This window comes from Pongo abelii, chromosome 12 (assembly GCF_028885655.2).
Source record: "Pongo abelii isolate AG06213 chromosome 12, NHGRI_mPonAbe1-v2.0_pri, whole genome shotgun sequence".
NCBI classification, from domain to species: domain Eukaryota; kingdom Metazoa; phylum Chordata; class Mammalia; order Primates; family Hominidae; genus Pongo; species Pongo abelii.
The window spans coordinates 86,575,094-86,601,350 of record NC_071997.2 but is presented as its reverse complement, the minus strand read 5'-3'; the positions used below and the strand labels follow the sequence as shown (position 1 = coordinate 86,601,350).

The 26,257-nt window shown below is 42.9% G+C and overlaps 1 protein-coding gene and 1 long non-coding RNA gene across 3 annotated transcripts in view; both read left to right on the top strand.

Annotated features, from left to right (window-relative positions):
• Positions 1-26,257, top strand: part of PRKCE (protein kinase C epsilon) — a 532,372-nt gene that overhangs the window by 297,605 nt on the left and 208,510 nt on the right. Inside the window, exon 3 of one of the 2 annotated variants that reach the window (XM_002812068.6) lies at positions 25,825-25,984. The exons of the other annotated variant lie outside the window; for it this stretch is intronic. Coding sequence (XP_002812114.1) covers positions 25,825-25,984 — 160 coding nt within the window. The remainder of the gene's footprint in view (positions 1-25,824; positions 25,985-26,257) is intronic. 2 annotated transcript variants of the gene reach the window in all.
• Positions 12,677-14,619, top strand: LOC134759712 (uncharacterized). Its single transcript, XR_010136308.1, has 2 exons — positions 12,677-12,800; positions 14,227-14,619. It is a non-coding gene; the product is annotated as an uncharacterized LOC134759712 (long non-coding RNA).

The window sequence follows — 26,257 nt, the reverse complement described above, 5'->3', positions numbered from 1 at the left end:
CAAGTGTCTAATAAGCCATGGAGTGAAAAAGATTACTTCAAGCACGCAGAGGGCAAAGCGAGAGGTGGATATCAAGGGGCGGGGTGCAGATCCACCCTTGTGTCTGCCAAGTGTCTGTTGTTCACACTTCCATTGGCTCAAGGTGAGAAGTGCTTGGGGACAGCAACAGCAGCTGGTGGACAAGAGGGAGGACTGGTGTTCCTAGAGGACCAGCTTTCCTAGAGGACCTCTCAGAACTGGCTCCTCTAATTAAGTCCTGGAACTATCAGCCTCATTTCTTGGACTTATCTCTGCCCACTTGGTGGCTCCCTATCTGAGATCATGTTCACTTGGCCACCAAGACAAAAAGCTCCAAATAGTGTCCTTGTACATCCCCGGTCATGACTGTGAATTGCACTACAATCCTTCCCACAGCTTAATGCTCAGTGCCCAAACCATCACTGTAAAGCCAGTGTTCAAACACTATCACGTTGTCCGGTGCTGTTCTGGCTGCAAAAGATTTCCTGGGGAGTTGATTAAAGTTACAGATTTTCAAGCCTCACCCAGTGGAATTGGGGAGTGGCTCTGAAGTTTATGGCTTCACTAGCTTCCCAGGTGATTCTGGTAAGTAGCCCAGATTGGGAACCACTGCTTTAGACAACTTTAACCTAAGGCTCTAAGGAGGAACCCAGTCCTCTAGGAAACAGCTTCATAGAGACTGTCGAGGAAGTCGTGTTTCCAGTCACTGTCATCCCAGGTAGGTTCCTCTGTCTTGCAAGTCTTTGGGCTTTCATAATTCCTCCCTAACTCTGACTTCCTCACTGAGACTAGGCAGTATGTATGTGTCCATGGCCCCCACACCTGAGTCAAGGCTTCTCTGGGCCCAGAAAGACAGCCCTTTTGGCTTGGGGCCACACTTAGATGTTAACCACAAGATATGTGCTCTGCTTCCTTTAGGTTTAAAGATGCTGCTCTCCCTAGGACCAATGCAGCATCTCACAAAATGAGGGCCCCAGCTGAGCCAATGCAACTCTGTGCTGGAGGCAAATGTAGCAAAGGCTGAGCACTTTTGTACACAACCACATAGATTGAGTCTGGTTCTTCCACACCTCATCCTCTGAGTTTGTGCCAAGCTGGATCAAAGCACTAGTGAGTGGTTTAAGACTGTAAAATGTGACAAACTCAGTTGATCCAGACTCTCAGACTCTTTTTTTTTTTTTTTTTTTGAAACAGAGTCTTGCTCTGTTGCCCAGGCTGGAGCACAGGGGCGCCATCTTGGCTCATTGCAACCTTTGCCTCCTGGGTTCAAGCTATTCTCATGCCTCAGTCTCCTGAGTAGCTGGGATAACAGGCATGTGCCACCACACCCAGCTAACTTTTGTACTTTTAATAGAGACAGAGTTTCATCATGTTGGCCCAGCTGGTCTTAAACTCCTGGCCTCAAGTGATCCACCCACCTCGGCCTCCCAAAGTGCTGGGATCACAGGCATGAGCCACTGTGCCCAGTTGATTCAGACTCTTAAAAGAGCCTGACTCCTAGAATGTTAGAGCTATCACCTAGTCTGATTTTTCCATCACATAGATAAACAACTGAAGCCCAGAGAAGGAAAGGGACTCACCCAACTAGGTGGTGGTGGGCAAAAGAGCCCAGGCCCCCAAGTTATAATGATATGCACATTTCATTACACCATGCTGGCCCTGGGCCTCGCAAGCGTACATAAGTCATCACTATGCTGTGCTGTTCTTGTTCCCTCTCTCTCTGTCTCTCTCTGTCTCTCTCATGGGCTTAACACACAGAAGCACCCTGAAGTTTAAACCAATAAAACACCCCTCCTTTTGCTGAAAGTATACATTCTAAAGGAACATGGACTACATGCAAAATTTATTATAAAATACTTCAGGCTTCCTTGGTAAGGGTTCAAATTAAAGGAACATAAAGCAACCCCTATTTTACATTGAAACTGCTATGTTAAAAGTTTAGATTTACCAAACAGTTGAATTAAAATGTAATTATTAGCATTTCCAAAAAATGTAGTCGCTCTTCAAAAGCACTCACCGCAGGATTCCCTTATATAGCACTTAATATACTTAACGTACTGTACCTTTAAAATTGGTTTTGATTGGTGGGAGGGCCATTGACATGCAGTTTTCCAGGAACACAACTTTTTATAGAAAAAGTAGGAACACTGAATGTGCTTTGTTTAGGCCATTATGTGCCATGTCACAGTAAAATTCTGTTAGACAACCAGTGTCTCTTTTCAAAGAGCTTATAAATTAACAGCACAAAACACAGCAGCCAAATAAAACTATAGATCACAGTATGAGGATTTGTCTTACGCGGTAGGCTGAGTTCACCCTGACATCTCATTTTATGGACAGGGAGGTCAAGCCCATTGCCTTTCTTGACATTACGGAGCAGTGTTTGAGATAATGAAATTCTTAAATAGTAGTATTTCTGAAATAACTCTAGACCTGTTCTCAAGTTTTAGCACTTGCCCTGGATTACCTGGGAGGTGAACACAGTTCTGAACCCCCTTCCCCATGGCCAGGTGGTCCAGGCAAATGCGTCTGTAATGCCCCAGTAATTTTGATGGAACATACCTAGAGGATCTCAGAACCAGAAGGAACTTGAAAAACATGAACCATCCCATGTAATTTTATCTTGGGGAAGACGAGGCCAAGGCAAGAGAAACAACCTACCCATGGGTCACATATTTGGTTGTGACATATGTCAGAGCCAAGACGATTCCCCATTACTGGACTCCCTGCCCAGGGCACTTTTCATATGCTTTTCAATTTGGATAGAACATCCTCCTTCCTCTCTCTTTCCCTCCCTTCCCTCTCCCTGAACAGCCAGCTACCACTCCCTTTCCCCTCCTCTGGAACACCTCTCCTGGAATACCCAACTATGGGCTGTGCCCTAAACCAAAAAATGACATTGAACCCAAAACACTCATTCAGTGTCACAGCTGAGTCAGAAAGTCACCGGCTTGATCAGTGCGGTTGTCCCTCGATGCCTCTCCTACTTTTTAATTGCACCCTGACCCACTCTTGCTGTCACTGCTTCTAAACACTGGCTGCCCATTAGAATCCCCTTGTGAGCTTTAAGAAAAGTACCAGTGCCTGGGCTCCCCCCGAAGAGATTGTGATTCAGTTGTCTGTGGTGGGCCACAGGTGCTGGCTTTCTCAGCACTCTCCAGGTGAGTTTAACCTGCAGGCAGAGTTGAGAGCCCGTGTCGTGCAATATTAGTCCTAATTATTTTTGTGTACCTCCTGGACCTAATTTACCAGTTGATGTAGGCAAAGCACAGAGGAAGTCAAGTTTTCACGCAAGTGAATGGATTCACAAAAGCTGTCTATTTTCCTAAGACAACATAAGCTGCCCTCCCCTACTGCAATCTTATCTAGTGCTGGTGCCTTTGCCTATTAAAAAATTTTAAAAGACTTTCAAATGTCATTTTCTATAAATCTACTGGCCAGTTCTTGGAATAAAACAAATCTTCGTCCTGCTCCCACTTTGAAGGGGGCCTCAGGTGCGCAGGGACTTTGTGTGGCCCTAGTGAATCTTGGCAAAGAAAACAGTTCTCAAAATTGTTCACAAACATGTGCCTGTGTATTATTGAAATAAGTTTGTATACCCAAGCCAAATGACAGCTAATGGCTTCCTTATCACTAAATATTGGAGTCAAAACAATTTAGAGGCCAGGTAGAAAACTTCTGAAGAGCAGACAATTTTCTTGTGATCACGTTGTAAGTTCCTTATCAATAGTGCATCGTCCATTAACCCTTTATTGTAAAATAAGCAAAGAACATGTAAGGAAATGTGATATGAGACTCTGAATAGGATGACATCAGCCCAGCATGATGGTCTTGCATCACTGTTCTGCAGGATTAAAAGACTAATTAAATTGGCCTATCTAATTTAAACATAAGCATGCATGAAAATAGGAAACATTCATAGAGGGTACATATTAACTCAAGATGCTTGGCCAGACTTCTAGAAGAGAAAAGTAATGCATAGAATTTGTTTGATTAGTGTTTAAACAAAGGGGGAGAACCTCATTTCAATGTGCTATCATGAAAGGAATCTTATACAAGGAAACAATTACTGTCAAGAAATGCATGTACTTATTGCATGCTCTTGTAGGCCCTTTAGGGGTTGTTAAACTGTTTAGAACCGAGGATAGCTTTTATTTTGTGAAAAGACATTTTAATCATGTATGCAAGAAAAAACACACAGTGATTTTGAGCTGTTAAGTGGATGAATTACAGTGTGTTTGGTACCCCATTGCTTCTTCTACCTACTATTGTCAATACTTTAGTATTTCATTTAATTAATAGTGATGAGAACTAGGCAATGGGGGTATGGGGTGAGGTTGGGGAGAAGCATGCAAAATAAATCTTAAGGGCTACTTTTCCTAAAGTAACTAGCAATCTAGCTGAGGAAACAATATGAACGCTCCATCAAGCACTCAAAGTGTATAATTAAATGTTTAATGGATGAATATCCAATTGAATAGTAAAGACTCCAAGTACTATGGTAGTTCAAAGAAGAAAAGGATCCCTGTGGACTGCCCTGATATCGAAAGGTTTCATGGAAGAATTAGATCTCAAAGGATAGGAAGGATTTAGATGACGAGAGGGCAGAAAGTCCTAGGAAGGAGAACTGGTATGATGAGAAGTTTGGAGGGAGGAATGAGCTTGGCCTCTGAGAGGGGTTGCCAGGAGACCAACCTGGTTGGTGTGATAAAAACATGGGAGGAAGAATGAAAGGCCCATAGCATAAAAGTAGAACCAGACAGTGCAGGGGACCTTGTTAATACCTGATGCCCCAGCTTTCTCTGAACTCTTATGTTTATAGTCTCTTCTGCTCAGCTGAATTCCTAGTTATAGGCTATTTACGTGCTCCAGGCATGCTGGGCTGGTGGTACTCACCTGCAGTCCCAGCTACTCCAGAGTTTGAGGCAGAAGGATCGCTTGAGCCCTGGAGTTTGAGGCCAGCCTGGGCAACATAGTGAGACCCTCATCTCAAAAACAACCCCCCACATAGATAAATAAATGCTTTAGGCAGATGTTCATTCTAAATTGTGCTCAGGGTTATTTTTTGTATCTTTAGTAGCTCCTGACACACGGCTGCAGGTGTAGTAGGTGTACCCTAGTTTTTCCCTCTATTTAAAAAAAAACAAGGTGTCATTTACATACAGTAAACTTCACCTTTTTAGCATATAGTTATTTGAGTTTTGACAATTACATAATGTGTCATATAACCATTATCACAATAAAATATAGAATAGTTCCATCACCTCCCAAATTCTCCCATTATCTTTCCCCTTTCATAGTCAAGCCCTTTGTTTACTCTCAGCCCTGGGTAACCACTGCGGTCTTTTCAGTGCCTATAACTGCTTTTTCCAGAATGTTGTTTAAATGGAATCATACAGTATATGTGTAGCCTTTTGAGTTTGGCTTTTTTCATTTAGCATGGTGCATTTGAGATTTATTTATGTCATTGCTTGTGTCTGTAATTCATTCATTTTTGTTGCAGAATAGAACTCCCCACTTTATAGCTACACATCAATTTGTTTGGTTGTCCTTTTCTCAATTGAGAGATGTTTGGATTGCGTCTAGTTTTTGGTGCTTATAAATAAAGCTGCTAGAAATATTTTCATACAGGTTTTTATGTAAACATAACTTTTTATTTCATTTGAATAAATATCTGGAAGTAAGATTGCTTGATTATGTATGGTAAGTGTGTGTTTTATTTTATAAGAACCTGCAGGCTGGGTGCAGTGGCTCACGCCTATAATCCCAGCAGTTTGGGAGGTCAAGGTGGGTGGATCACCTGAGGTCAGGAGTTCAAGACCAGCCTGACCAATATGGTGAAACCCCGTCTCTACTAAAAAAAAAAAAAAAAAAAATTAGCCAGGTGTGGTGGCATGCACCTGTAGTCCCAGCTACTCGGGAAGCTAAGACAGGAGAATTGCTTGAACCCGGGAGGCGGAGGTTGCAGTGAGCCAAGGTCGCACCACTGCACTCCAGCCTAGGCAACAGAGCGAGACTCAGTCTCACAAAAAAAAAAAAAAAAGAAAAAAGAAAAAGAAAAAAAAAGAACCTGCAAACTCTTTTCCAAAGTGGCAGGACCATTTTGTATTCTGACCAGCAATGCATGAAAGACACAATGGTGAAATTGTATGTTCACCAGCACTTTATATTTTCGGGTTTTATTTTATTATTGTTTAACATTAGCATTCTAATAGATATATAGTGGTATTTCACTGTCGTTTTAATTTGCCTTTTTCTAAAACTAATGTTGAGCATCTTTTCATGTGTTTAATTAGCAGATATCTTTTTTGGTAAGATGTTGTTCACATCTTTAGCTCATTTTTTATTCAACTGTTTTCTTAACGCTTATTGAGTTCTGAGAGTTCTTTACATATTCTACATGTGTTTTACCAGATGTGTGATTTGCAAATATTTTTTCCCATTTGGATACTTGTCTTTTCATTCTCTTAACATCTTGCAAACAGCAGAGGTTATTAATTTTGACAAAGTCAAATTTGTCAATCTTTTCTTTTATGAATTATGCTTTCAATGTCATAGCTAATCTTTACCGAAACCCAACGTCACAAAGATTTTTTGTGTTTTCCTCCACTGTTTAGGTTTTACATTTTTGTCCATGATCTATGTTGAGTTCATTTTTGTAGAAGATACGGGTCTATGCTTATTTTTTATGTATGGACATTCAATTGTCCAAGCACCACTGGTTGAAAGACAGCCATTTCTCCATTCACTTTCCTTTGCACCTTTTTTGAAAATCAGTTGTATGTACATATGTAGACTAATTTCTGGACTCTATTCTGTTGATCTATTTGCTTATGTGTTTGTTTTTTGTTGTAATGATAGGAATGATGGTCTTTCCAGCTTTCTACATCTTAATCAAATTCAATTCAAAACTTACTTGAATAAGTAAGTTGGTCACTTTTAGGCAATTCAGATAGGATAGATAATGAGGTCTAGATAGTTCTTAAATGTGGCAGCCAGGCATGGTGGCTCATGCCTGGAATTTGGAAGCACTTTGGGAGGCCAAGGTGGAAAGATTGCTTGAGGCCAGGAGTTCGAGACCAGCCTGGGCAATATAGCAAGACCCCATCTCTGTAAATAAAGACCCAGCCAGGCAGGGCATGGTGGCACACTCCTGTAGCCCCACCTACTTGGGAGGTTGAGGTGGAATGATCGTCTGAGTCCAGAGGTTCAAGGCTGCAGTGAGCTGTGATTATGCCACTGCGCTAGATCCAGCCTAGGCAACAGAGCGAGACTGTGTCTCTATTTTTTTTTTTTTTTTTATGTAGTCCTGGTCACATCACCACTAAACTTGTTAGAAGTGGTTCTCAACCCCTTCCCAGAGCTGGCCTGCTGAATGAGCAATTCTAGAAGTGAAGTCCAGTGGTGTATGTTTGAGCATGTCTTCTGGGTAATTCTGATGCATGCTGAAGTTTCAGATTCACTGTTATTTTAAGCAGAGAGAACCTCAGAATTTAGTTCATTTAGAAGAAAATGGTGATGGAGTTATATTAATAGACCTAATCTATTAGGCCTGCAAAAAAAAAAAAAAAAAAAAAAACAAATAGAAAATTGGGCCAGGCATGGTGGCTCACGCTTGTAATCCGAGCACTTTGGGAGGCCGAGGTGGGCAGATCATGAGGTCAGGGGTTCGAGACCAGCCTGGCTAACATGGTGAAACCCCGTCTCTACTAAAAATACAAAAAATTAGCCAGGCGTGGTGGCGGGTGCCTGTAGTCCCAGCTAGTCGGGAGGTTGAGGCAGGAGAATGGCGTGAACCTGGGAGGCAGAGCTTGCAGTGAGCTGAGATCGCACCACTGCACTCCAGCCTGGCTGACAGAGGGAGACTCCGTCTCAAAAAAAAAAAAAAAAAGGGGGGAATCAAAACTCATAGAAACAACTCCCTTTCACACCACAATCCACCTGCCAGAGAGCACCCCCTTGAGATGCCCTGGCCTTTCACACACCCCCTGTGCTCCCTGGCATATATACTGTGGTGAGAGAGGGAGTAGTCTCTATGAGTTTTAATTTTCTATGAGTTTTAGGTTCTTCTGTGTGTTAATTCAGGTTTGTCAAGGGATTGTGGTTATTGTCTGAAAGAGAGAACCACCATTTTTCCCCTCCTCTGGTCTTTAAAACATATATATATATATTTTTTATAGAATCCTTTAGCCATCACACTCCAACAGGAAATGTGTTTTCCCCCTAAGGAGCAGGAGGCAATTTCTGATCTCTAGAAAGTTCTTCAGGCTAGCTATCAACATCAGACAGAGCCACGTCAGTGGTCTAACAGGTGCACATTCCAGGCTGACAGGTTAAGAGTCAACCTGAAGTTCTTCTGGTTAATGACTAATTAAGTTGCAGGTATTTCTTAGCTAGAAATCAACTGGAGTTCTCATGAGCTGAAAATAGGGAGAATAATATCTTTTTAGCTTTTAAAATGCACCATGCTTCCTCAGGGCAAGAGGAAGGTGGTTGTCGTGGTCTTGCCTGTTTGACAGTAGATGCAGGAAGATCTCTACTTTCAAGGAATTATTTGGGCCAGACTGCTAGCCAGAGAGGCCAGGGCATCTCTAGAATGAAGGAGTAATGCCTTTTTGAGCACTGCAATCTTTTTCTCAGGCAGGTGGTTTGGAAGAACAAAAGATATAATGTCATGTCTTCGTTTTAGTTCTCCTGCCTTAAACACATACATGCACACAGATGCATGAGAGTTTAACCTTTTACTTCAGATTTTCCATAATAGGTTTGATCTGGGCCTTTGCTAACTGCTGTGTTTGAAGAAAGAAGATCATGTTTATTTAAAAAACAGAAGCATTAATTTCAATCTTTGTGGCCTCAGTATTGAGGAGGGGACTGACCTGGAGAGAGAATAGACTTTTTCTTCATGGCTAGGTGTTCCTGCTGGGCACAGGATGGCTCAGATCAGATTTAGGGAACACTTTGATCTGAAACTTTCTTCCTTGCTTGGCTCAAGCAGATACAAACTTTTTGTTCCCAGAGGTTAATGCCTGTATGATGATTATATTTGCTCTGGAATCACCTAACTTACCCTCTTACCTTTCAAAATTGTGCATGAAACAGCCAGGGTCCATACAAATGAGCTAAAGTGGGGCCTCTGGTCTTCTCTCTGTCACCTCCTTGTGTTCCCTGGCCATGTGTGTTGTGGTGTGAGAGGGAGTTGTCGCCATGAGTTTTAATTTTCTGGGGTTGGTTTGTTTGTTTGATTGCCAGCAGTCTGCTTTCAAAAAAACTTTCAGAACTTCTTGTCAGACCCCATACACATTTAAAAGAAATTGGCCTCTCCTCTTCCTATCTGCTAATCATTTTTCACATCATTTTTTCATTTACAGCATTTGGGAAGGAAAGTTCACTTAAAAAAATCTTTAAGCCACCCATTAGAGAAATACAAACAGAATGCTTGTTTTCTGGGATAAAGGGGGGAAAACCTCCATTTCATATTTTTTAATGTGTGTGGTATGGTGGAAAAGACATGAACTTTGGAACCAGACTGGCCTTGGGACCAAATCGAGCTCCACCACTTAATAACTATGTACACCTAGATGAGTCACTTGGATTTTCTTAGCGCCGGTTTCCTCATTGTGTGGTGGAGGTAGTGATACTAATCGTGTAGAATCCTTTCGAGAAATAGAGAAAATATGTTTTAATCACCTTCTATACCGTAAATCAGTGTTCCCCAACCTTTTGGTACCAGGGACTGGTTTCGTGGAAGACAGTTTTTCCACTGATGGGCAGGGAGCGGTGTGAGGGGCGGAAGGGGAAGGGCATTAGATTCTCATAAGAAGCCCCCAACCTAGATCCCTCATGTGTGCAGTTCACAATAGGGTTCCCGCTCCTATGAGAATCTAATGCTGCTGCTGGTCTGACAGGAGGTGGAGCTCAGGCAGTAATGCTTGCTCACCCACCAATCACCTCCTGCTGTGCAGCCGGGTTCCTAACAGGCCACAGACCAGTACTGTGGTCCCCTGGGGATTGGGGACCCCTGCTGTAAATGGTGCCTATTATTTCTAACATTCCATTTTCAATAGATTTTATCTTTTGCTTTAGAGATGCCAAGCACCCATCATCCTTTGACTGAAAAATTCCCCAAATTTAGCTCCTGCCTCACTCTCCTTGCAGTTCCTACAATCCTTTCTGCCCCACAGTTTTCCTACCTGCCCAGCACAACCTCTCCAAAAAGGATCTGAGATTCACCTATGTTGAACTTACAATGGCCCTCCCAGAGGCTTTCTGTTTCAACAGGGTTGAAAGCCTCGCACTAAGGAGTAAAGCGAACACAGAGGGGCTGGAAGCAAGCGGGATCACTTTATTTTTTAGAATATCAGGACTTCAGTGTCTCTGAATTCCCAGCTCTCAGGAGCTAGGTCAGCCTGACTCACTTTTACACAGGCCCTGGTTTCCATGTGATAGTGATTCTAATATAAGCTGACCTATCATAGCATTGATCCTTCCTCTGCTTCTCTGCATAGGCAGGAGTGTGTAACACCAAGTACAGTAGTCACGATACCTACCTCCTTTATCTCCCCATTTGGTTGAGCAATGAACAAGTCTCAGAGTTAAAAACATTTTTCCTTCCAATGTTTACCCTAATTTTCTCCTGCTGGTTTACCTATTACCTCTTGAATTAAGTATCTACTGCTATATAACAAGTTATCTCAAATTTAGCAGCTTACGATAGTAATCAAGATTTATTGTCTCATTCAGTTTCCGTGAGTCGGTTTCTGTAACCCCATAGCCTTTAGGGCTGCAGTGCCTATGGCACTAAAAGGCTTGTTATTTGTTTGAGGGGGGAATGTCCCATTTCACTTGGCACATTCACACCCTTTCCATGTTCACCAACTAGCACCTGGGGACAGGCAGAGACCCCATTTAGACTTTCAGTTCAGGAGCAGCTTTAGCTGAGGAGCCAGGCTTGTTAGCATTTCAGAGGTGTAGCAGCCTGCCTTGGTCAGGGCAGTGCTACTCCATTGCCAGGTATTCTTTTTTTTTTTTTTTTTTTTTTTTGAGATGGGATTCCACTTTTGTTGTCCGGGCTGGAGTGCAATGGTGTGATCTTGGCTCAACGCAACCTCTGCCTCCTGGGTTCAAGCGATTCTCCTGCCTCAGCCTCCTGAGTAGCTGGGATTACAGGCATGCACCACTCTGCCCAGCTAATTTTGTATTTTTAGTAGAGACGGGGTTTCTCCATGTTGGTCAGGCTGGTCTCGAACTCCCGACCTCAGGTGATCCACCTGCCTCGGCCTCCCAAAGTGCTGAGATTACAGGCGTGAACCACCGCGCCCGGCTGCCAGGGATTCTTAAGACTGTAGTAGACCTCAACCCCAGCCTTGCCTTTGCTACCTATTCCCAGGTACTACTTAAACCAAAACCTACTGAAAAGGCAGGTGGGTGACTACCGTATGCAGGGCTTAGACTTTTGGATTAGGAAAGTGACACTTTCTTTAAGTAAAGACACAACTCTTGGGCTTTCCTGAGGTCAGCAAGGTGTAGGATGGAAGGTGAATTTTAGGAAAGAAGTTGGGTAATGTGGAACCATTCCTACTTTCCCCCCAGGGCCCTAAAGAATGTATACCTATAAGAAGTCTGGCTGAGATTTAAGGCAGGGCCTGTGGCCAGTAATATCTACCTTCTAGACAAAGATAACTCACTCATGTGAGGAATTTGGTCGCTACTTTTACTTCATTAGCACCAAGAACTGAGCTAAATGGATCTCCCTTAAGCATCTGTGGCCTCAGAATTTTTTCTCAGGTTCATTAAACTGAAAACGCCCACCACCCCTCGTCCTTTTTTGTTCCCCTCTTGGCAGTTTTCATTTTCTCCAAATGGAAGTTTATAGATATGCAGCTCAGCATTTAGCTGATGTTTCTCTTGGTTGCAGAGCTATTAGAAATAGACTTTTTTCCTCACACAGTGACTATTCTTTTCCCGACATTCTCATATCACTACAGAAGACAGCTCAGGGGGAGAGAGGAGTTGCCAAGCCTTACGGCCCGAATAACTGGGAATCTGGCGAATTTCCTGGACTATGATGTCCCCTGGCCTGGGAGAAGTGCCAGCAGCGGGGGTGTCAGGGAGAGGCACTGTGCTGTGTGCATGTGCGTGTCAGAACTCATGAGCCCTGAAGGAGCATGAGTTCGATTGTGGGATGCTTTCAGTTATTAAAAGCATTATTGCTTTTGAGCTTCTCATCCCTCTCTCCATGTGCAGAGTTTTGGTCAGTCTCAGTGGAACATAAAAACTGGTAAGAAAAAGTTTAATTGAAGCAGATTTTTGAAGCCAAAGGAAAAGATATAAGTTCCACAAGAGCTGTGGTCATTATAGCTGTTTCTGTGGAAAGACTTGGGGCTTGTTCACCTATATGAAGCTTCCTAAGGGAGGTCTATCTCCCAGTGCCCTGCCGTGGGGACTAGATGGGCCTGGGTCGATAGAAGGGAGGATGGAAGGAAGGCAAGCTCGTTTCCTGATCAGTAGGAACCAAAAAACCAGGGAGAGTAGATTGTGTTATGTAAAATGAGTCCCTCTGCTTTCTGGGAACATGTGGGGTTCATTTAGGTAATTACCAGCTCAGACTGGGTGGCATAATAATCATCTTTACTTGTTTTTATTTATTTTTTTTTTTAGACTGAGTCTTGCTCTATTGCTCAACGTGGGGTGTGGTGGCGTGATCTCGGCTCACTGCAACCTCTGCCTCCCTGGTTCAAGCAATTCTCCTGCCTCAGCCTCCCAAGTAGCTGGGATTACAGGTGTGTGCCACCATGCCCGGCTAATTTCTGTATTTTTATTAGAGACAGGGTTTCGCCATGTTGGCCATGCTGGTCTAGAACTCCTGACCTCAGGTGATCCGCCCACCTCGGCCTCCCAAAGTACTGAGATTACAGGCATGAGCTACTGCGCCCGGCCATCTTTACCTCTTTTATCCTCTGTCTTTCTCCATTTCCTTTGCCTTACCATTCTTTCATTGCCTTTTATCTCCATTTTATCTTCAGATTTCCTGAAATTCTTCCTTCCCAGGTCATCTAATCAGAATACCCACCTGGTCAGCATTCTGGGCGCCCTGCCGCGACTCCAGATCTCTTGGGAAAGACCATTATTTTTCTTTTTAATTCTGACTTTAAAATTAGCAAGTGCTCAAAACTGCCTTAGTAAAGAAGGAGTTTGAGGAACTAAAAAGTTGGCTCACTGGTAGTCTGGGAAATTGTGCAGGCAAGTACCTTTGAGAAGCTCTGTGGAGCCCAAGGTGAGGTAGCTGGGAGCCTTGTGACGTCGAAGGGTGTGAGCTTGAGTTCACTTTGCTTTACTCTCATGAATGTGGCCTGCCACTGACTGGGTGATGTGGAATGGCTGCTACAAACAGCACTGAAAGGGTGTGGGTTTTTCAATAAAGAACCCCATAGCCTTTAGGGCTGCAGTGCCTATGGCATTAAAAGGCTTGTTATTTGTTTGAGGGAGGAATGTCCCACTCTACTTGGCACATTCACACACTTTCCATGTTCACCAACCAGCATCTGGGGACAGACAGAGACCCTACTAAGACTTTTAATCCTGCTCCACAGGCCCGTTTTAATACAGCATTTTAGAAGCATGAACAGTGGCCAGAACCTGGCCTCATGGAACGTGAGCTCCATTGTGCTCAGGTGACCGAGAATGCAGCAATTGCTCAGTTTCCTGTGATTCATCTCAGATCATCACTGGCACCAACAGGGATTCTGGTCCCACCCTTGGCTGGTGCCCCACTTGGCAGATTTCCCAGGCTGGGAGCACTCTTTGAGCTTTCAGCAGGTCTGCCTGGAGGGTTTTTGCTCTGTGGTTTCCTCCTGGAAGTAGTAATTTTTCCTGGGTACCAGAAGCATGCAGTAAAGTTCCACCATGACTCTAATATGTAACTGTGAATGGATGGAGGAGGGAATGAATGAATGGGTGAATGAATGAATGAATATAGACTAGAGGCTAGCAGGCTTCCTGCTTAAGTGAAATCACTGCTCCTCGGTGCTTCTTTGTATTCTACACAGTGTGCTTGGCATCAGAAACCATGGGGCAGTGAGATTGGGGTTTGGCATCTTCTTTTCTCCCATTATCTGTCAATCACCATGTTTTGACTCAGTTTACTCTAGTGCTGCTGTGCCTACCATATCAAAGTCTGAGGTTTTCACTTTTTTTTTTCCTATATAGTGAACACTAGCTGCAGTTTTGTTTTCATACCTGGACAGAGAATAAATCCTGCCATGAACACAGCAAAGATCATTCAGAAAGCGGAGAGGAAGAAGAAACAACGGTTCATGTTAAACTTGAGATGCTAATCTTGAAATGCCACCCATTCTCTTCTGATTAGATTACATGCAGAATAAAACATGCAGGCATTCCCAAACCTCTCCTCTCAGACATTTCTGATTCTCATTGTGTGCCTCTCTGGGAAGATACAGATAGCATCGAATAATCTCTCTGAGGGAATTAGTTGCTGTTTCCTCTTTCCTGTTTTGAACAAATTTTCTTTAATGCATTGTGTGAGTACACATGTAGAACATATTCTTTGACATCGCATAAATATTTACGCAATATTTAAAACTCACTGTCATGAAGTATTTATTTCACTTGCAAACATTATCATCTATTTTTCTATGGAAAATTACAAAATAAAAGGCAGAGCTGCTTTGATTTTTAGTACCTGGTTTTGTTTGTTTTGTTTTCTTTCTGTTGACCTTGCATATTTACCAGTGAATTTATAAAGTCAAAACGAGCATTATTGAAAGGGAAAATTAAGTAGACTCCCCAGAGACTGAGAGGTAAAGTTTGCATCCTAGCTTCTGTGAGGAGCACCTCCCAGTCATAGCCACTGTAATCTGGACTATCATGGCAATTCCTTGCTTTGTTAGCAGAGACCTGTCTATTAAGGACCAAATCCAGAATTTCTGAGAACAAAAATTGAGGGAGTAGCCATGGGTTATCCCTTTGTGCCTAGAACATTGCTTGGAATCCAGTGTCCACATGATAAACATTTTTAGGATGAATAGCTTATTATATACCCTTGCAGAAATTTTCCATCCACAGTCTTGCTTCTATGTGTTTGAGTGTATTCTTTTTTTCTCATTTTATACAAATAAATACACACTATCGACGTGTTTCTTAGTTTTCTTTTTCTGCTTAGTTTCTTGGTGGGCTTAGCATAGCTGCTTTGTTAAACCGCTGCATTAAGTTCCATTATGTGGGTGTGCCATGACTTAATCAGTCCCCCTCAGCTTTCTTTTCTAAGTATCTAGGTGAGAGCAAGGGCAGATGTGTGGGGAGGTGGGTGATCAGCAGCTGACAGGAACCTTCTGCACACACAGTTGGGTACAAGTGGGACTAGGCTATTTCGCCATCCTTGGGAGGTGTGGATGGCTGGGCCAGGGTGGGAAATCCCAAACTGACATACACTGTTGGCTGCATGGCCTCTCACAAGACAGTTATTTAACCTCTTTGAGCCAAAAGTAATGCCTCGTGATATTAGAGGAAGTATGTAAGATGCTTACATATTGCATGAATATGTAATATTGATACTTCATAGATGTGTAACATGACCGCAGGTGCCTGTGATGCTCCCACACATGTGTGCATGAGATACTTTCTCATGCTCTGCGTGGTGTGTGATGCTCTGTCACACATGTGAGGTACTACCTTGCATGCATGCGGGATACTATCTCGTGTGTGTCAGATAGTAGTACCTCATACACTTAAGATGCTTGGAATCATGCTCAGCATCTGGCAGGGGTCCCATAAATGCTAGCTGGCATCTTTCAGCTTTTGAATATGCAGGGTTTGACAGTTATTTAGACCAAAATACCAGGATAGTTGAATTGTTTTCTTTGTGTTGTAAAATTACCTTGAAGACTATAATCACTCTTTACCTGGATTCCAAGAAAAGCCTCCTGATGAGCTGCCCCCCACCCCAACCCCAGGCTTTTCCTCAATCTAGTCCCATTTCTGCTTTTTTCTAGAGTTAAGTCCTTGTTCAGTGTTCCTTGCCCAGCCCAGTCTTCCTGACAGTTTTCCCAGTCTGGAGATGGAGTGAGTCCTAAAGCCTTGTGGGATGGGGTGTGGGGGAGATAAGGCAGGCACTCCCTCTTACAGTGGCAGGTAGGTAACATCTGGGGGTAGCTGAACCCCAGCAGGGTGGGGGCCACAAGGGAGCATCAGAGCACGTTCTGCAGGGTCAGGGATGAGGCTGTCACTCTTCCTCAGTGAGGCATTGTTGGCTCCAGGGAGATAGAGAGATGCAGGGTTTCTGGAAGTCGGTATTGGATTACTAAAGCCACAGCTTTGGTGGATACAGCCTGTTTTTGGAAAGATAAAAGAGAAAGAACCCGAACCATGGCTGTATATGTCTGATCTCCTCAGGGCCAGGGGTGTGCTGGTGGTAAATGTTTAACAACAACCTCCCCAAGAAAGTCCTGATTTGTAGCATTTGTTGATTTTCCTGTAAATACCCCCATGGTGGCCATTTCAGGCTACTGTGTGTAGTCCCCAGATGTGGAGCAGTGTGTACTACAGGATCCAGAGCTGGCTCCAAACCCCACTGCATGGTCATAGGAGGAGAAAACCCTCCCTTCAGCATGTGCTAGATGCTGGGTGAAATTCAACAATCACCATGTGAACCCATCACATTTTTGGCAGTATTTTTTCTCTGTCACTTCTGGTTCTTACACTATCGATTTTGGGGGCCATCCTGGAGTGTCCCCTGGGGTGAAGGAGGTCCTGGAGGCCTACCTACCACCCCACAGTAGACCAGCAGAGGGAGAGAAGGGCAAACAGGGGCCACCCTCCCACCACCCTTGCGAAGCCTGGTGTGCTTAGGAAGAAGAACTTCAAGTGGGCCTTTATGGGCCTTTATCAACCATTATAGTCAAGGTCAGGACTATGGTGCAAGCAGAATTTAGGGCTGCCCCAAGTCTCAGGAATCAAATAATATTGTAATGTAGTAGTTTAGAAAATCAGATTAATGAAAGAAATAACAAAATTTGAAGTAAAGATATAGTCAGGATGACTCATTTTTTTCTTTTTTTCCTTTTGCCTCAGAATCCAACATGGGTCTGTGCTGCTCCTCTCAGCTTGAGGTTTGTGTTGAGCCATGGAATTGCCCCTCTCCTGATAGATAAGATAGGAAAACCGTGGCTCAAAGATATTGAATGACTTGTTCGAGGATATTAGGCAGGTTTTGGAAAAGGACAAAATTTGTCCAGTCTCCTAATACCTCATTCACTCATACTGACAGAAAGGGGAGGTAGAAAGAGAGAGCTCAGAGAAAAGAAAGAAGACCCCACAGCACACCTGCCTGGGGAAAGATCCCTGTGTGCCCTGAACACAAAGGGTAGGGGACTGTCCTGCAGTGAGGAATGACAGTGGTGCCCCAAGATCATGCATGTTGGCAAGTCTGGCCCAGGCAAGGTTGACCCTTGTTCTTGGCTCCATATACTCTGGAAGGCGTTGCTGGCATCCAGGCATACATCTGTGTGTGTTAGAAATTCACTGTTAGCGATTCACAACTGCAAAGATATGGAATCAATCTAAGTGCTCATCAGCCAATGAGTGGATAAAGAAAATATTACACACACACACACACACCATGGAATACTACTCAGCCATAATAAAGAATGAAATAATGTCTTATGTAGCAGCTTGGATGGGCTTGGAGGACATTATTCTAAGTGAAGTAACTCAGGAATTGAAAACCAAAGACTGCATGTTCTCACTTAAAAGTAGGAGCTAAGCTAAGGGTATGCAAAGGCATACAAAGTGGTATAATGGACATTGGAGACTCAGAAGGAGAAGGATGGGAGGGAGGTGATGATGAAAAACTACCTATTGGGTACACTGTACACAACTCAGGTGACAGGTACACTAAAATCTTAGACTTCACCACCATATCATGCATCTGTGCAACCAAAAACCATTTGTATCCCAAAGCTATTGAAATAAAAATAAAGTTTTTTTAAAAAAAGAAATTCTCTGCTTAATATTCCTAAACTGAAAGGCAATCTAAGAATACTGAGGTTGTGGGTGCCCCTGACCCCACATGAGGAGGGTGTTCAGTTTTTCCAGCTTGCTTTTTGTGTGGGAGGAGACGTGGTGGGTAAGAGAAAGGACAGTAGAGCAGTGAAAACTTCAATGACCAGACTGGCCAAAAAATGTGGTCTAGGGTTTGGTGCCAGGGGCCATCTCTCCCTGAGTCCCTGAGTGTTCCTGTGGTGCAGACTGAGAAGTCTCAACCCCAAAGAAAAGGGGCCAGGTGAAGTTAGATAAACAGAAGAAGAACTGCACAGTACAGACCCCATTTTCGCTCTTCTTGCCACCTGCCTATAGCCTGTGAGAGATTATCCCGTGCATTGGGGCTGTAAAATATTCATTGATATAAAAGCTTCTGGAGTTTGAAGTTCATAGCCTAATTGAATCAAGGAGAAACCATCCCTGGAATGTTGTTGGAGGTTGGGGTTACTGTGAATCTTGAAGCTGCTTCAGAGGACGTCTCTGCTTAGCCTTATTTATGCCTTCGTGAATTCTTGTTACATCCGCACAGCCAAGTTCTCCATTTCCACAGAGAGTTTCCCAAAAGTTATCCAGCTTTGTCTTGGCCTTTCCTTGACTCAAGTTCACCCCTTCTGCAGTGAGGCAGATGCAGGCATAAAACAAGGGACCTCCAAAGAGCCAAAGGGGTCCTCTGGGAGGTCAGCCAACCTTGGTGTTGCCTCAGAGGTCACGGCAAATGAACTGTCATGCTGGCTGAGCATGGCTGAGTGCATCCAATGCCAGCAGCGAGCATCTTTTGGAGCGGTTCAGAGGTGAACAGGGATGGGTCCAGCAACTCTGGTGTGCAGCGGGCCCAGCGTTTACTCAGTCCAGAAGCACAGGCAGCTGGGAAGCTGGTGGTTTCCCCCTTCTCTCCCCTTCTCCATGGCAAGCTGCAGTTCCCTCACCTCCTGTTTGTGCCAAGCTGCCCCCCACTCCTGCAGCATGAAGGAGCACCTCATTACCTAATACTTTTTAGGCAAGTGAAAGCTTATAAAGTCATTAAAGAGCATTAGAGAACACTTTTTCAAATGTCAACCTATATAATCCCATCATCCTAGTGGAGCGCTGTTCTTATGTTATCTTCAGCCTGCGAATTTGCTTGACATAGGGGTGTATTATTGTTCATTCTTTTTTCACAATATTACATCACATTTCTCCAGGTTTCTGCGGTCTTTCCTCACCCTCTTAAAGTTGCTGTCGATGTAATGTAATTTATCAGACCGTTGGCCTAATAGTAGACAGTCAAGTCATTTCTGTTTGTTGACTAATATAGATATGCAAAGGGAAACATCTGTAAGGATATAGCTTTTAGTTTGTTTAATTATTGACTTAGAGTTAATTCCTAAGGAGTTGCCAAATCAAAGGATGTGAATCTCTTTGTGGCCTTCCCTGTGTGGTCTCTGTGTCTTGTGATACTGCTTTCTGAAAACATTATGTCAACTGGCATTGCCTCTAGCAGTGAATGAATAAGTCAGTTTTATAGTAGACTTGCCAATAACAGATAATAATTTTAAAACAAATTGGTTACTTTTTTAGGTATTAAATGGTATGTCAGTGGTATGCCAAAACTGTTTTGCTTTGCATTTGAAAATTTCTGATTATAGTCATTATCTTATGAAAATTTTATGTTTGTGTCATCTAAGCCATTATCTGTGGGGATCTTGATATATATATTTCAATTTGTTGATACATAGGCCTTTGTGCTGGTCTTGCCATTTAATCAGAAACTAATTGGGAGGAAACTATCAGAGAAATTCAGATTGTGAAACATTCAATATGACAACATCCTGGATGCTACATAAATGTATCATAAAAAAGATACATTTATGTATCTAGAACAGTAAAGGAAACTGTTCTAGACTAAGATTAAGAAGATATGGCAACCCCATGAGCTCTGGGTAGCTCCTGGATGAAAATCAGAAACTACAAAGGAAACTTGGGAAACAATTGGGGAAATTCGAATATGAACTATATATTAGATAATGTCATATCAATGCTAAATTTCTTGACTCTTTTATTGTGATTATGTAGCTGAATGTCTTTGTTCTTAGGAGATAAAGACTGAAGTATTTAAGAGTGAAGTGTCACTACGTCTATAACCTTCAAATAGTTCAGCAAAACTATATATGTATATATCATACATACTATATATACTATACTATATTATGGATCAATATATAATATTATATAAATTATACATACTATATATACATACACATATACATACATTTATGTATCTATTATTTTATACATCAGACACATGCATATTACCTCTACTATGAGAGTTGCATTTTATTTATTTATTTTTTTGTGATAACGCTTAACATAAGATCTACCCTTTCAGCAAATTAAGTATACAATGCAGTATGTTAACTATAGGCACAAAATTGCTTGATAGATCTCTAGGACTTATTCATCTTGCGTAACTGGAACTTGCTGCCCTTTTACTAGTATCTCCCCGATTCCTCCTTTCTCCCAGCCCCTGGCCACCACCATTCTGCTCTCTTGCTTCTATGAGTTCAACCACGTTAGATACCTCATATAAGTGGTATCATGTAGTATTTGTCCTGCCATTGGCTTATTTCACTTAGCCAATATCCTCCCATGCGTGTTACCCCAAATGGCAGGATTTCCTTCTTTTCTGTGGCTGAGTAACATTCGATTGCATGAATACACCATATTTTCTTTTTTTTTTTTCTTTTTTTTAGAAATTGGAACAAAGCATTTTATTTACGTCAAGGAAGAAAGCTATGCTAAGGACATAGAAATCTGCTTCAGCTTTCCTTTAGCCTCACACTTCATAAAAGTATCAAGTGGTTCTCTCTGGCTTTTACTTAGTCATCTGTGTAACTAGGGTTGAAGACAGTAGAACACTGAGTCTTAGTGTAAGTCATTCATTTGAGAAGACAATCTCTTTTGAATTACAGTTTTTCAATGTTTGTTGTATCATCTTTTTAAAAAGAGCCATAGAGATTCTTTTTAGAAAATACAAAGAAGCCCAAGGAGAAAAGTAAAAATCACCTGTAATTCCACCAGTGTCAACGAATGACCAATGTTAATGTTTTCTAAATATTTGGAACATACGTTTCTGCCTTGTGTTTTCTTTTGTGTGTATGTGATGAATACACCATATTTTTTTTTAACCATTCATCCATAGATGGACATTTAGGTTGCTTCCATGTCTTGGCTATTGTGAATGACGCTGCAGTGAATGTGGGAGTGCACAAGCATGAGGACTCTTCAAGGTCCTTATTTTCATTCCATTGGATGTGTAGAAGTGAAATTGCTGAATCAAATGGTAGTTCTATTTTTTGTTTCTTAAGGAACCTCCATACTGTTTCCTATAGTGGCTGTACAATTTTACATCCCCATGAGCAGTGAACAAGCGTTCGCTTTTCTCCACATCCTTGCTAACATTTATCATTCTTTTTTTTATAATAGCCATCTTAACAGGTATGAAGTGACATCTCATTGTAGCTTCAATTTGTATTTCCCTGATGATTAGTGATGTAGAACATCTTTTTAAATACCTGTATACCTGTTGGCCATTTGTATGTCTTCTTTAGAGAAAAGTCTACTCAGTTCTTTTGCCTGTTTTTAAATTGGATTATTTGTTTTTGCCATTGAATTGTGGGAGTTTCTTATGTATTTTGGATATTAACCCTTTCTCAAATATATGGTTTGCAAATGATTTTTTTTCCATTCTGCAGGTTGCCTTTTTATTCTGTCAATTGTTTCCTTTGCTGTGCAGAAGCTTTTTAGTTGGATGTAGTCCAACTTGTTTATTTTTGCTTTTGTTGCCTTTTTGGTGTCATATCTAAGAAATCATTGCCAAGACCAATGTCAAGAAAGTTTTCCGCTATGTTTTCTTCTAGGAGCTTTATGGTTTCAGTGTTAACATTTAAGTATTCAATCCACGTTTAGTTGATTTTTGTGTATGGTAAAAGATAAGGATCCAGTTTCATTCTTTTGCATGTGGATGTCCAGTTTTCCCAATATCATTTATTGAAGAGAATATCCTTTTTCCATTGTATATTCTTGGCACTCTTGTTGAAGTTCAGTTGATTCTTCTTGGCATGGAAGAATTAATATTTGTTAAAATGCCCATACAAGAATTAATGTTTTGTTAAAAGGAACTGCAAATTTAATATGGTTCCTATCAAATTCTCAAAGGCATTTTTCAATAAAGACAGAAAAAACAATCCTAAAAGTCATATGGAACCATGAAAGACTGAACAGCCAAAGCAATTTTGAGTTAAGAGAACAAAGATGGAAGCATCACATTTCCTGATTTCAAAATATATTACAAAAATTCAGCGATTAAAACAGTGTGGTACTGGCATAAAAACAGACATATAGACCAGTGGAACAAAATAGAGAGCCCAGAATTAAGTTCATACGTATGTGGGAGCTACATTTTGGAAGAGACCTTTCATAGCGGAGGGAAATGCTGAAGGGATCCATTTCTGGTGGTGGACTCCAGGCCCCAGTAGGGAGGTTCTTGGGGACTGAGGGACCTAGTAGCTCCCCTTTTCACATTGTATAGGCCACTTTCTTCTCCACCTGTGGGTGACAGAGCCGAGGATACTCTGGCCTGACCCATGGCTTTCCTGCCCAGAGGAATGTGGAATTGGGGTGTTTTCAGCAGCCACAGGCTCCAACCCCTTTCTCCTGTCACCTGCTTTGTAGCTTTGCACACAAGCCTCACTTGAAGCATGAAGTTTACCCGTGTTCTTTCCCTCCTGTGACCTTCTGGTTTTCCATATCTGACATCAAATCTGACTTAAAAGGCAGTGAAGATGCTCCTTTGGGGCAATAGTAATAGAAACCTTGGAGGAAGTTGAACTTAGAACTCTGACTTAAAGGAGTTATCCTTGGCTGTCTGCCTAGCCTGCGCCTGAGACTCCCCCTCCACACCCCCGCCAACTTTAAACAGCTTCCCTCCAGGTATCAGGGCACCCCGCTGAGACAGCTTTGAAATGAATAGAGTCAAATTAATTGGTTGCCATATTGCCCTATTGAATTGATGTCAACACAGTTTAGAATGATTGGTTTCATTGCTCGTCATTTCTGTAAAAAGTTGGGAAATGAGGCTCTTAGGAAGGACTGTAACCACCATCATAACAGCGTTCCTTTGAGAAAATTAGATTGGACCCATCACCATTTTAACTGAAAATAGTTTTCCAGGATGAAAACAACTAGTCAATTTGAGAGATTTGTAAATCAAATTGCATCTTAAATGCGTTAGGGGACGGGCTTACTGTTCAAATGTATTCCGTGGTAAATCCTGTGAAAGGACTTAAGGATGCTCTTTTACAAAAAGAACCTGCATCCTGTGTCCTGTGATGCCCAGGGATGATGTTTCTGGATTGGATTTTTGTAGGTAAGTTTGTAGCAAGTAAGGGCTACTGAATAGATTTGGTTTTTGGTTATCATATTTTTGTTCTTGCTTATAAAAATAGTAGAACATTCTACACATTGTGAAAGTATGAAGCGGAACAAAAACTTGCCTATGATGGCAGCACCGAATGGTGATTGCCATACTTCTGCAGCTGTCTGTGTTGCTGTCTCTGTACTAGAACAGACCTGGGTCCTCCCATGAGAATTTGGTCAGCAGGTCAAGACCCCTAGGTTGGAGCAGGGTAGGAGGTGGTGAGCTTTCTGTACCCAGAAGGTTGGCGACATCAGAGACTTTTTGAAACAATAAGCACCAATTGAAACCCAGATGGGCTAGGGGTCAAGAAGCAAGGGGGTCCACAAGCAGACCTCCACCTGGGTGGTCTGAGCCTGTGTTGAAGATGCAGTCTGGGAACGCCAAGGGCAGATTTCCAATAAACAGCTGCCTGTTTGCTCAGAGGCTGCTGCTTCCTTGAAAGCACACGCTGCACATTTGGTCCTGTTCTCACCTTTTACCTCCTTCAATTTTACCTTCCCTCTATCCTACCCTTCAATAACAAGACGCCCTTGGATTAATCCGTTGTTCGGGTCACACATATGACCTCCACTTCAGGGAATCTTACATTCAGAGAGGTCTAGGAGGGATCAATGCTTCTTCCCCTGAAGACTGGCCCTGTTATGGTGAAATGTCAGGCACTCGCTGATGCCTGGAGATATTTGGGGGCACAGAGCCTTCCAGTGCATTTTAAGCTGACCTGTGCAGGGGACCTTCTAGGAGACCTTCTAGAAGGTGTCAGAAACCTAGGAAGAAGCCCAAAGCCTGCCCACTGTGTTCTTGGGGAAGCCACAGACAGCTGGACTCTTTGGTGATGAGAGCCACTCAGATGAGAGCTTGGGGACTTTCTGTAAGGAGTGCAGGCTGTCCTTCAGAGCAGCGTGTGGGTGGAGGAACATTGGCCTCTTTCTCACTCTCTGGGTTAGAATATGGGCTTCCCCACTGAGTAGCTGTGTTAACAGGAGTAGGTTACTTAAACTCTCTATTCCTCACTTTGCATACCTGTAAAATGGGGCTAATAGCAGTACCCTTCAAGTGGAGTTGTTTTGAGGGTTCAGTGAGATGTATTGTATCACTAAGATATAACACAGTTAGCATAGCACTTGCCAGAGCGTAAGCCCATGATAAACATTTATCATGATCATCATTGTCTTAATCAGCTCAGGCTGCAATAACAAAATACCAAAGACTGGGTGTCTTAACCAACAGACATTCACTTCTCACAGTTTTGGAGGGTGGACGTCCAAGATCAGGGAGCCATATGGGTGGGCTCTGGTGAGGGCCCTCTTCCTTGCTCACATGGCAGAGAGCTCACTCACTCAGGTCTCTTCCTCCTCTTATAAGGACACTAATCCCATCGTGGAGGCTCAACTCTCACGACCTCATCTAAACCTAATTACCTCCCAAAGGTCCCATCTCCAAATAGCATCACTTTGGGGGTTAAGACTTCAATATATTAATTTTGAGGGGGCAAAAATATATAGCCCATAACAATTATCTTTATTATTTTTGTGATCATCTGTGAGTCCCCTTGCAAGGCATTCTCAGTTGGCGGGGCAGTCTCAGAAGTGGAGGGAAGAAAGGTATAGGGAAGATCTTTTTGACTCCAGTGGGATCTTTACAGCCCATGGTGGTAGTCTTGAGCCTTCGAGAAACTGCTTTCACTGTGTCATATTTCCCTCTCCTTTTGACCTCTGGGAAAATACTCTCGGTTGGCTTAGTCTAGGTAAGAGGAAGAAAGAAGAAGTCAGATTTATTAGGCAGCTACTTCTTGAGCCAGGAAGCTTAGGGTGTGGAGATTCATCTCATTGCGTCCTCTCAGCCACCCCGTGTGACTGGCACTGCCATTGACATTTACAAAGGGAGATGCGCTCAGATGCTCAGGGGGAGGAAACACCTCCTATCCAAGGTCACACTGCTCAGGAGTTGCACTAAGATGCGAACCTTGAGCCTTTTGACCCCCAAGCCCTTGAAACCAGCTGTAGCCTGTGTGGGGAGGAAAGGGGCAGCCAGCCCTGGAGCAGAATTTGGATTGGATGGAATCTGAGAATGTAGCAGGAATACGCACACTCTGGGCCTTTCCACCCTACATGTGCTCGCTCACTCCAGCTGCTCAGTGAGACTCCTCAGACCCCCAAGTCCCTCCACACACACAGGCTACCTCCCACCCACCCCAGCTCCACTCCCCCGGGGATGGAGTAGCTCTCCAGAGGGAGCTTATTTTGAAGGTGCACTAACCCAGACTCTGTTTTCTTCCCTGCTCTGTCCTTCCCCAGCCCCTAAAGACAATGAAGAGCGTGTGTTCAGGGAACGCATGCGGCCGAGGAAGCGGCAGGGGGCCGTCAGGCGCAGGGTCCATCAGGTCAACGGCCACAAGTTCATGGCCACCTATCTTCGGCAGCCCACCTACTGCTCCCATTGCAGAGACTTCATCTGGTAAGCCTTTCTCTTGGGAACCTCTAGTTACAACATCTCTGTTGCAAGATGTCGGGAATGGGGTAGAGGAGACTATGCACCTCATTTAAAGAATGCTGGTGTGCCTCGTTTCTTCCTTATCTGAATGCAGGGGACTATTATGGAGGGCTAAGTGTGTGTTTGGTACATGGGGGGAAATACATGGAAAGAAGCAATGGTTTCTGGTGACTTTATACCTAGAATTTTATCAAAAGAGTTAAGATTTTATAACCAACAAGGATATTGTGAGTGTGT